General features: G+C 38.0%; 1 protein-coding gene across 3 annotated transcripts in view; it reads right to left on the bottom strand.

Moving 5' to 3' along the window:
• Positions 1-12468, bottom strand: part of AFG1L (AFG1 like ATPase) — a 186995-nt gene that overhangs the window by 139113 nt on the left and 35414 nt on the right. For all 3 annotated transcript variants that reach the window (XM_090279730.1, XM_090279731.1, XM_090279732.1), the window contains exon 2: positions 7969-8192. In XM_090279730.1, the coding sequence (XP_090135856.1) occupies positions 7969-8192 (224 nt within the window). The remainder of the gene's footprint in view (positions 1-7968; positions 8193-12468) is intronic.

The raw sequence follows: 12468 nt of genomic DNA, 5'->3' as shown, positions 1-12468 counted from the left end.
GCCAGAAGTCTCCGGTGTGTGTTTGCCTCTGTGTCTTAGGTAGAGCTGTCATTCCTGTTACGTTGTAAGGGGTGGAGCCTTAGGGATTCATCAGTATAGGACAACCTGTTTCACCACGTTATGGTGCTCTATGTTGGGGAGGGGTCTGAGAAGGAACAATGCCACTCTCCCAGCATTTGCCCCTTTTCCAGGCACTTCTCCCACTTCTGTATGGGACTGGTGCCTCCCTAGCTATTGCCCTGTCTGTCATTCCCAGAGTAGATGGGTCTGTGGACATTCTAGGATAGGACAATGGGGGCCTTTGAAACAAGCAGACTCTGCTGAAAGACCAGCAGTTTCTGCCTCCGCCCCAACCCCCACTGGTTTGCACAGTCAAAAGCAATGAGGCTTGATTTTCCCTGGTGCTGGGACTGTGAGCTTTGAGGTCTGGTGAGGAGCTGGGAATGCTCCCCAGGTGTCCTTCCTGACTTTTTAAAATGTGTGACTGTGCTTTCTGCCAGCCTGCTGCTGCCACTGCTGCTGCCACCACCACACCACATCCTCTACACCCCGGCTCCGCCTCTCCTACCTGTCTGGATGAGTATTTCTTCTTTATATCATTGTTTTTGGACTTCCATGCAGTTTGATTTTCTGGAACTTCTGGTTGTTTCTAGTTTTGAGGTAGTTGTATTCCATCTTAGTTGTGGAGGGAGATGCAGCATGTCTGTCTATGCCTCCATCTTGGCCAGAAGTATAACTTGAATATTTTTTAATTGGCATTTTAAAAAAATGTTGAAAAATTGTTTTAAACATAGTGACACTGATTCTTCTCAGGAGCAAATAAACTTAAATAATTCTATAAATTTGTACCATATATATTTTGTGGGCTTTATGTTGTTAATTTTGATGTATATAACCACATTTGGAATCCAGTCTTTCAAGAATAAATTGATAGTAATTTGATTCATTAAATTTCTTGATGAGAATCAGAATTATAAATGCCAAGTGAAACAATAATATAGACTAGAATAAACTTATATCCTTTTAGAGTGGACATTCAAAGACTATTCTCATATGCATTTTATACCCACTTGAATTTTTGTACTTAATTCACTGAGTTATAAATAACTGCTTATGACTGTTTTCTCCACTGAACAAGGTATCACTGAAATGAGAAACGATTCATCTTATTCACATCTGAATCCTTGGCTCCCAGCATGGAGCCTAGCACATAGTAAGAACCAACTCTCCTTTTGTTGAATGGAATTTATACACAATAACTTAGATTCCTTGATAAACAAAGAAGTATATATTCTAGCTATGATAGACGTTTCTGTAAAACTAAAAATCATTTCCTTTTCTCAGCTACACAATGGAACTACTTTCCTCAGTGCTCATTCTGGGATGTATCAAAATTCTCCTTTACACAACAGGAAGACACTAGCTAATTATTTAACCTGTACATCAAATGGGCACATTATCTGGAAGATAGAACATTGCTATACATGAGGTATAAGTCTAATATTAAATGGAGACATACTACATATTATACATAAAACTCAGAAACAGCTGGCATTCATGAAAAAGATTTAAGGCCAAGAAAATTCAGTTTATAAAACTTTACAAAGGAAAAAAACTGCATTGCCAAAAAAACTCTTACTAAGATATTACCTATGCCTGCCTTTCTGAGCACTGTGCTATTTTGTCCTTGTCCTCAGTCTATCTGTAAGAAACAAATGGTGACTAGTAAAGAATTAAATTATCAAGAAAAGTTGTAATTTCCACAAAATAATTTTTAAAAAACAACTACCCTGTTGAAAAAGCTCACAATCACACTGAAAACTATTTTGACTATGGAATGTTATAAACAAGCTAAAATGGAGAAAATATTGAACACCTGGTGACCTATCAGACAGCTTTATCAAATTTTTATATTTTAACATATTAATTCCAACATTTCAGCAATAAAACATTAGGTACAGTTGAACCCTCACTTTGTGCCCTTCTTCCTCAGAGTTAACAATTCTGATTTTAAAGTTTATTGTCCCTCTGCTATATAACATTCTATTTTAGAAATACATTCTGACTTGTTTATCAATTTATGTGGTATCCATTATTTATCCCCCCAAAATAGACTCTACTTTGTCTATTTTTCTATTGGCTTGTTAAATATTTTTTCCTACTATTTGATAGAAGTCCTTTATGTATGCTAGATAGCAATCCATAGCCAATTATTTTGATGCAAATATTTTCTCCCAATCTGTGGTCTGCCTTTTCACTTTTTCTCTGTTGCCTTCTATTGACTGGAAGTTTTTAATTTTAGTATAGTCAAATATATCCATCTTTACCTTTATAATTCAGGCCTTTGTATCTTGTATAAGAAATACTTTATTTTCCTAAGTTCATAAAGAACTTTCCTTTGTATTTTCCTCAAGAAATCTTATTTTTAGTACATTAATTCTATAGAATTAAATTTTTTTAGAGTGGTAGACACCTAATTTTATTTTACTTTCAATATAGATAATCAGTTGCCTCATCTCTGTTTATTAAAGTCTTTTTCACACTAATTTTTGATGCCAACTCATTCATATATCAAGTTTCTATATCTGTTATGGACTATGTTGTTCCATTTTTCTATTTGCTTATATAATGGAACAGTGAATAAAATAATTCTGCTGACTACAGGTAGGCACATATAAAGGAAAGTAATAGGAAATTATGTTCAACAGCTAAACTAAGTATAGTTCAAGTAAACTTTAAATACAATTAATAGTCTCCCATCAGCCCTCAAATCTATTCAAGTAGCAGTCATCTAGAGTAGAGGCCAAATTATGGCCTATGAGCTGAACCCAGCCTGACACCTGTTTTTATAAATAAATACTTATTGGAATACACTTATTTTTTGTATCGCCTGTAACTGCTTTGACAAAGGCAGAACTGAATAGTTGTAACAGAGGTCATATGGCTCCCCAAACGTAAAAAGATTTCCTATCTGGTCCTTTACACAAAATATTTGCTGGTCCTTGACCCAGAGACTTAGCTATAAACTCAACATAGATTTCATGGTACCGATGCCACTTTATGGCCTATATAATTCTGCTGCCATAACCAAAGTAGTCAGCTTTGGTTGACAATGACAGATAAAATTCCAATCCTAAACATTACAAAATAGGGCTATACCCCTTTCTTTATATTTATTTTAAGGGATTTAATGAATTATGTAATGAATAATTTATTATTTGTTTCATAAATTATTAATAATTTATAAATTAATAATTTATTAAATTCATTTAAAGGGATTTATTCTCATCTATATTGATGGCATAATTTTACTTTTTGGAACCATGACAAAACTTAAGATGTAATTGACTACAGAGCTAATTATTCTGGAGTCTGAAGCAGGCCCTCACACTCTGTTTCTCAAATTTAGGATTTTAAATGAGTCATTGGCATGTGTTAGTTCTCAAAAAAAAATGTAGTTTGATCCCCAATCTCACTTCCTTACAGATAATGCTGTCATTGGGTTAGGATATAATGCTTTTGTTTCAGTTTTCATAAAAATTTGACACAAGAAACATTCATTTAAAAATATTTTTGGTCTTTAACAAAACTGTAGCTATAGATACTGTCCACTTTGTACTCAATGTTGCTTACAATTTTCTAGGATAAAATTCCAGCGATCAGGGAAACTTTACCTAAGTCACAATGCTCAACTTACTTTACCTATAGGAAATGTTGCTTCTAAGAAGAGGAATGGAGGAGAGAACATGCTCAGTCCCTTAGAAGGAAGGAACTGAGGAAAAACCAGCAAACTGCCTAGAGGCCTTTCTGAACAATCTTAGATAACTAACTAAAGGGCTCCTCGAATCTCCTAAGAGAAAAGTCCACAGGTATCCTACTCACGGCTTCCAGGTGCTAGAAGCCAGAACAATAAAGCATCAAGACCTTAGATTAGCTGGATTAAAGGCAGCACAGTTCTTTTCTACCTGCTTTATGCGCTGTTCTTGAGAGGGCAAGGAAAGGTATCCAAATAAAAAATGGTGAAATGCATGAAGAAATTGGAAATAATAATTTCTCATAGGGAAAAACTGAAAATTATTTTGTGGAGAGCAGGAGAAAAAGGAAAGGAATTTGTTACACACACACACACACACCCCATTCCCAGATCTCTCAGGCTATGATGTTTCCTCCTAAAAGATGAAAAGACCCTGCAATCTGTATACCCAATTAATGGAAACAGATTTTCAGAGTAGCTCCACACTCCATTTAATTTTCTCCTTCCCTGACTCCAGAAATGCTTGATTTGGCTGTGTAAAAGTAATTCTAATTATAGTGATTTACATAAACTACTTACCATTTATACTTAATTACCTCACAAAACAATAACAATTATGCATACATTAAATGTGTCAGATTAACCTGGTTGTAAATCTTCTTTGATAACTAAAGTAAAGTGTTTACACATACTCATTCTTCATAGTTTGTTGCTCATATAGCATGGTCATTTGCTAGTAACTTTTTCAAATTTTTATTAGAGAAAACCTTGTTACATAGGTACGTGAAAGCAGCCAAACAATCCACCACCAATTTTATCACATTAGTTAATAATTGTGGCATTTTGTGAACCTGTATTTTATTTTAATATTACAGCTTAGCCTTACATAAAGTTTCTTGGTACAATGAATGTTTAAACATTTGTATTAAAAACAAAATCAAATGTTTATAAAATCATAAATTTATTTACCAAAATTATGAACTCTATAAATAAAGTTCTTCTATCACTGGAAAACCTAACAGCCAATTTTCCTTCTCTGATAATCAGCATATCGGTGTTTATGTTTTAGAAGAATAGGCCTATGGCATCTTTACACTCTTCAAAAACTAAAGCTTTATAGATGTTTTACTCAGATTATGTTAGGTAGTTGGGTCATTTTCAATGTTAACAATTTGGTATGCTGCCCTGATTTGTGTGGCTCAGTTGATTAGATGTCATCCCGCAAACTGAAAGGTCATTGTTCTATGTATTTCCATTAGGACACATCCATGGCTTGCAGGTTTGGTACCTGGTTAGGGTGCTTATGAGAGGCAACCAATCAATGTTTTTCTCTCTCACACTGATGTTTCCCTTCCTCTCTTTCTCCTTCTCTCTCCCTCTCTCTAAAAATAAATAAATAAAGTCTTTAAAAAGAAAAAAAGATTTGGTGGGCTGAAGAAATTACGGGGCAAATATTACCACAATGAGATTGATCTAACAATATTTATTCACATATACATTAGCATTTAACAAAAGAAGCTTTCATTAGACACACTGGAAACTAGCTGACATGTCAAACTCCCTACTTACATAAGATGACAACTATAAATAAAACCAGGGTTATTTACTAGGTAGACCCAACACAGCCAATTTAGAAATCAAAGGTGGAAGTGTGGGAGAACACCCCTAAGAAAAGCCAAACAATAATTTTTTTTTGACTTCTGGATTTTGCCAAACAAAAAATTTAAAGAAAAAGCACATTGTTGAATTGGCAACCAGATAAGTTAATGATCTAAAAATACTTTTGATTGGATGGAAGTTCACCAACCACAGCAATATTAGTGCTGGAGATATACGGCAGAGGGCGGGGGTGAGTGCTATATTTCCAAAAGGAAGAGGACTAGAAAGGAAACAAGATACAAATTCATGAGAGTAATTTAACTCTCAGATAACCAAAAAAAAAAAAAAATCCAGTTAAGTAAAACATCTTGTTTCCTGGCTATGAGCCATAACCAATTTATTATTTTATTTGGAAGACCACCTGTATTGCAAACTATAATTAGGGTTCAGTATATAAGCAGTCTATATTTTCTAAATTTTTTAGATCTTTACTCACTTAAAACTTCTGGAAATATGGGGAAAAGAGGAAAGGTTGGCCATCAAAAAGGGTAATTCATCATTATTTCCTATAACCATTACGCTGGACTAGCCAATCGTAGTGGCTATCATGCTCATGGGCTACTTCTGAGGGAAACTGCCATGCTCACAGGAGGCCTGGGTGCTAACTTATGCAGAGATCCAATCAATCTTTACACTAGCTAGTGGCATCTGAAAAAACAAGTGTAAAAGCTGGCCCAAACACCAATCAAGTGATTGGCTGGCTCATCAGATTCTTACTCGAGGATTTAAACCACAGGTACAGGTAAAGAATTTAGAAGCTGGTAAAACAAACAGAAGTGAAATGGACATGAGGGTAAAGGAACAAAAAAGGAAGCAGATGATAGGAATAGAAGAGCACTGAAGTAACGAGCACCTGCTCCTCCTGCCAGTCACATCAGCAAAGCACTGATCCTGTGCTCAATCTCCATGACGCCTGGCTGTGTAATGGAGATGCTCTCCATTGCTATTTGCATATGCAGTCTTATTCTAAATCTCCATTTCTTTCTGCAACCTAAATGCACCTCTATTCCTTTTAACCATAAGATATTAACACAATGACAGCCTTTTTCTTTATACAGAAATAAAATTTTAATTATATTCTCAGTGCTTTTTTAAAAAGTAGAGTTATTTTCAGTAGTTTTTAAATAAAGTACTACTAACACAGGTTATACAGTACCTTTCTTCTAAAGACCTTCTAATAAACGAATATTCGTGTGTGGGAGAAGGGGGGAGGTGATTTGGCCAGTTAAAGGAAAACTAGTTTCTTAGATTAAACTATATTCTAACTCATTACTATTAATATCCTTCAGAATTTGAAGATGACACCACTGAGGACACTTGTGTCTATAATAGGCTAAGGAATAGTTTTCCTGTCATCTGACAATTTCAGTAAAAGCTCAAAGCTGATAATAAGGAGAGACCAGTTCTCCTACACTCTTAAGAGAGGTACTAGTCATATCTATTCAGGAATTATTTTAAAAGAAAAAATTAGCTCTAAAACCAAAGTGGAACTGAAGAAAGTCATTAAGATAGAAAGCTGTTAGCTGGGTAAGAAATGTTGTGGCATTTCCCCCAGAAAAACCTCATGCCAAGTGCAGGGGTACCCTCAGAAAGTATCTAAAGAGATGAGGATTGAGTACAAGATGAGATGGGCTGGAGGCTTGCTTAAGTGAGGCAATCCACGGTCAGCTACCAAAGCCAGGGTGTGGAAGAGTTCATGGAAGAACTTGACATGTCCCCAGGATCATGGGAGTATACAGGACAAAGACAGAGACTAGTGCCTACTTCTTATCTGCAGAAGTCCAAGGGCAGGAGGCTGACTAAAGCTGCCCACGCTGTAGAAAGTGGAGAAAGGAGATGATATGCTTCTTGTGACCTAAGTGGACACCATAAAAGGTGATCTGGCTATAGTTGTCAGACTGTAAGGACTCTCCTAGTAAGGCCAAGGGCAAGTGCAAAAGGGTCCCAGCAGAATGTGGTGGTGTGAGGCATTCTGCTAGAGTCTTAAGAGGTCAAAGAGTGGAGCACTAGTGAGGTCCTCAGGGAAATCCTGAGGGACGCACCAACGTGTCCCTCAATAAAGAGCTAGCATGTCAACATCGATCATACCACAGGCCCTTAACTGGTCACTTAAGACTCTGCTACTTCACTCTAATCTTCTATCCCACTCATTCTGATCCTAGAGAAACGAGGCAAGCAGAGAAAGGAGGAGGAGGGAAAGGAGAACAATTCACTTCCCGTTCTCCACTGCTGATCCTGGGCCATGCCTGAGCAAGAGAAAGGGGAAGCTTTGACTGCACAGAAGTTTTTGTTTTGGCTGGATGGCATCAATTTTTACCTAAACGTGAAGCAATTTGAATCCCCCAAGGCAAAAATAAGTAAATAAATAAACAAACAAACAAACAAAAAGCTATGGAATACCAAGAGGTCAAATATAGGGATCCCACAGAGGTTGCTTAAAGAAACTGGAAGGAAATTTTCAAGCTGTTTCAGGATTGTACCTGACTGCATTTAATCCATTTTGCAAAATGCTTACACTTTTAACTATTTAATCCCTAGCATCACAGAAACCTCACCTTTGAAAAAAGGCCTTCTGCCTCTATACTGTATCCTTTAAGGTCCTCGTGTAATTTCTGCAAACACTGGATGACTCTTCTTTGATGTTCATCATCCTTTAACTGATGAGCTTTGATCAGAAAGTCATAGTGGTCCAGAGGTCCATGGCAAATAGCCAGCGCTTTCAAATAAGCTTCTGTAGCCACAGTTGGAGGCATACTCTTGGGTGTCTGAACTGTATAGGCTATAAACAAAAATATATATACAATTTTAGACTCTCTTAAATGAAGATATCTCTTAGTGCTCTACATGTATTTCTTAATGGTGACATTAAAACTTTTAATCAATTATGAGACATATATTGAGAGGTTATTATAAGTATCATTCTGATAAAAATAATATAAAACAATTATGCACAATAAATATACCTAATTGTCTCATTTTAATAAAAGGTAAGAAACCCAAACCTGTAAATTAGAATTGTAACTCCTCTTCTAGAAAGTCTAACCTGCTACACAGTCTATGCTTTGCCTCCACTCCGTTAAGTCTGGATTCATCAGATCTTGCCCACAGCAGGGCTGCTCCCTTTCTTTGAATTAGGCCTAATTCTAGTTCTTGAGTACCAAGGCAGAGATGTAGAGACTAGTCACAAAGGATTCTCTACTGCACTTTTATTCTCTATCCAAAACCACACAGCACTGAGACACATGATTTCAGCCCCTTGTTTATGAGATTCCTTCCCTTTTACATAACCTTTAGATTGAAGATGAAGAGTTGGGACACAATAGTGTCCATTTATAAGCAGGGTGGTGTTCTGATCCTTTTTTAGCCTTCCTGGGAGAGAAATGATTGGCCATGATAAGGTCTAGTCATAACTGCGTTTCTTATCTGAGCTAGGTTTAATTAGTGGGTAACTATCTTTTAGAAGCAACAATAAACAGCAGTAAACTGGCACACGTTTTTAGAAAAAGATTTTGCATGTTCCCTTTGTTTCAATATGAAAAATACTTTAGAAGAAAATTAATAGTCACAATGTTATTTTCATCTTCTTCCCAAGAGAGGAAAAAAATTCTAAATAAACTATGAATGTTGGGGCTAGGGCAGGGCTATCTTCTAATAGCTGTTCTCCCTTCCTGAATAGAAGTTTTAGTTGAGTACAAGGCTGTCCCATTAAATATTCCATTTCCTGGCCTCTGTTACAGCCAGGAAGGCCACCGGACCAGCTCTGACCAATGGGATGTGAGCTAAAGTGTGTGCAGCTCTGCTACACACCCTTAAAGGGCAACAGTAAGCACCACCCCCCCTTCCCTCCCCACCCTCTGACTGGACTGAAAGTGCATGAATGCAGCTGGAAGAGTCAACCCAGCAGGGAGAGGCATGCAGAATGCTGACCAAAGCAGAGCAAGTTCTCCAACAATGCAGACCCGCCAAACCAGCTCTGCACCACCTGCTTGGATTTTTATGTCAAAGAATTATAAACTTTTGTCTAACATTGCAAGCAGTGCATTTTGGGGTGTCTTTGTTACAGAGGCCTACGTGGTACCCTAACTAATACTGGGCTTACTGCCTGCAAAAGAGAATTGAAGAGTCTCCTGGACCCTTGGGCCTCAGAGGGGCAAGAACGAGGCTTGGTTCAGTGTTGAAGCTGGAGGCATAGGTTGAGAATTATGTAAAGGTTTCCAGCAACTTGAGATATTTACCAGTACAGTATAAGAAGAAATATATTTGGTCTTTGTCCATAGTCCTTAACACAGGACTCCTAAAACGCCTACAATTTTCTAAGTAATAGGAGTCCCTTTTGTTATTTGTAACGAGCACCTTCCTATCACACCTGAGTTACGCTAGTGAGGTAACTTAGAGCAGGACCCCAAGACAGCTTTAGTACAGGGCTGGTCCCCAGAAAGACCAGGTATATAGAGGGTTAGCACTTTCATCTCCACCTACTCACCTCCTGGGAGGGCAGTGGAGGCTAGAGATTAAACTCTACAAACACCCTGAGCATAAGATCTGGAGAGCTCCCAAGCTGATGAACACAGAAGTGCTGGGAAGGCGGTGCACCACGGCAGGGCAAGGAAACACGCATCCCTCGCCCTGTGCATCCCTTCCACCTGGCTGTTCCTGAATTGTATCCTTTACAGTAAACTGGTAAACATAAGTAAAGTGTTTTTCTGAGTTCTGTGAGACATTTCTTGCAAATTATCAAACATAATTGATAATTATGTTTGTGGGAACCCCTGAATTTGTAGTCGGCCATGCAGAAGTGTGGGTAGCCTGGGCAGCCCATTGCAGCTGGCATCGGAAATGGGGCCAGTCTTGTGGAACTGAGCCCTTTTATCTTGTGGGATCTGATGCTACAATGTGGGGAGTGTCAGAATTGAACTGAATTATTGGATACCCATTGGTACTGAAGAATTTGAGAATCTCACACCAGGGAAAATGCTCTTTTCCACCCCCTCCTTTAATTTTCTGGAGTCAACCAGGTAAGAATCCCAAGAGTAATACTCATTTCCTCCCCTCTCCATGCCCCCCACCTCTTTCCCTAGCCCTCATCCAGGCTCTCAACCAATCATCAATGCTACTCAATTTTTATATCCTAAATACTCTCAAATCCAATTCTTTCTTCCCTTCCTCATATTACAGCACCCCAGCCACGGCTCTCATTATCTCTGACTTAGCCTCCCTGCCTCTGATCACCATCTGTCCTAAATTTACCATGACCACAATCTCTAAAGTTTCTTTCATCAACTACAGGAATGATCTTGCTAAAATCCAAATGTGATTTTATCAATAATGTGCTTGAAATTCAGCTCATTGTTTAAAGGAATGGCTTTCAAACAAAATACTAACAGCAATGCCTATTTTACATACAAAACCTTCCATGGAATCCTAAATTTTTTAAAGAGAAAAGTGGGAAGGGGGGCACAAAGTCCCACTCTCTTCACATCTCTCTTTCCCATGCCCATACCACCCCTTTTTCCAATGCAGCCCCTGAACCCACCTACCCACCTTACAGAATCACACCAAGTATGAACAGTGTGAAGAAATAGTGTTCATGCCTGAGATTACTGTCCTTAGAAAAGCCTGCAAGCAACGGTGGGTCCTTGGCTGGGAACTTGGATTCCAAGAGGGTTCCCACCATTCCCAGAAATGGCAAGTCACTTACGGTGCGCAAACGTTTGTACCATGTATAAGCAATGTGGTTTATGCTGAACACCTGGTTTCCTTCTACAGGTCTAGAATTTTGGCACATCCTGGATAAAAAAGGCCTAATTTACCACCCCCATCCCTAGGCATTGAGTCTCTAATTAACTTCCCTAATACAAAACACTTCACACCGGTTATCACAATTTGTTGCTGAAGAAATTTAGTACGTTCTATGTGACTCCACTGGGAGAAGACTGTTAAGTGGATGCTTGTGCCTAATTTTCCCAGGTTTTGCTCCACATGCCTTTTCTCTTTACTAATTGTGTTTTGTATCCTTTAACTATAATTAGTCGTAGCTATGAGTCCAAGTATATGCTGAGTCATGTGAGTCCTCCAAATCACCAAACCTGGGGATAGGCATGGGGAACCCCAACAAAGATAGTCTCCTCATTCTGGGGCTCAAGAAAGCCATAATAGGGCCCCAGCCTACATTTCCAGACCACTCTCCCTCTACTCTCCAAAATGCATTCATTGACACAAGAAATGATTGAGTACCCACCACGTGTAATGGATAATGTAATGGGAAATAGGGAAAATCAAAGTTTTTTTTTTAAGTGGGTATAGAGAAACAAAAAAATTCCATTGGTAATATATTAAGATTAACTGGCAGTAGCAAGTAAAATTAGTTTAGGTACAGAGAGACTAGTTATGAAATTGGTTATTCTAAGTGGTAAATATTAAAGGCCCAAGTCAGGATGTGCAGTAGCAGGAATTAGGATTATTTTATCATAAGGTCCTTGCACTACCTGTGAAGTGGTGTAGTGTTATTTGAAAGTGGACTTTGGGCCATTATAGATGTATATCACAAACTCTAGGGCAACCACTAAAAAAGATTTTTTTAAATGATGGTAAGTAAGAAAGGAAAGAAAATGGAATCATGTAAAATGTGCAATTAAAACCACAAAACAGGCGGCTCTCTCTCCCTCTCTCTCTCTGAAGCACGCTCATGCCTTTCCCCCATTCCTACCCCAGGCACATTCTCTCTGCTTTTCTTTTTCCTAAGCTCCAAGAGTCCTTCTTTCCTGTAACTGGCTTCCTGAGTCTATGCAGCCCACCTGGCTCACTTCTACCTCTGTAACTTTCTAAATAAGCTTTTTCTTCTAATGGAGGAAAAAAACACAAAATAGAAAAAGAGTAGGTGACAAAATAGGAACAAAGAACAAAAGCAACAAGTAGAAAGCAGTAACAAATATGGTAGATAATAATCCAACTATATCAATAATTACTCTGAATGTCAATGGTATAAATACAGCAGTTAAAAGATAGGTTATCAGACTGGACCAAAACACAGGACCCAACTGTATGCTGTCAACAAG

This window comes from Furipterus horrens, unplaced genomic scaffold (assembly GCF_987537825.1).
Source record: "Furipterus horrens unplaced genomic scaffold, mFurHor1.1.pri manual_scaffold_6, whole genome shotgun sequence".
NCBI lineage: Eukaryota > Metazoa > Chordata > Mammalia > Chiroptera > Furipteridae > Furipterus > Furipterus horrens.
Note: the sequence above shows the minus strand (reverse complement) of the source record. Positions and strands in the feature narration are given on the sequence as shown.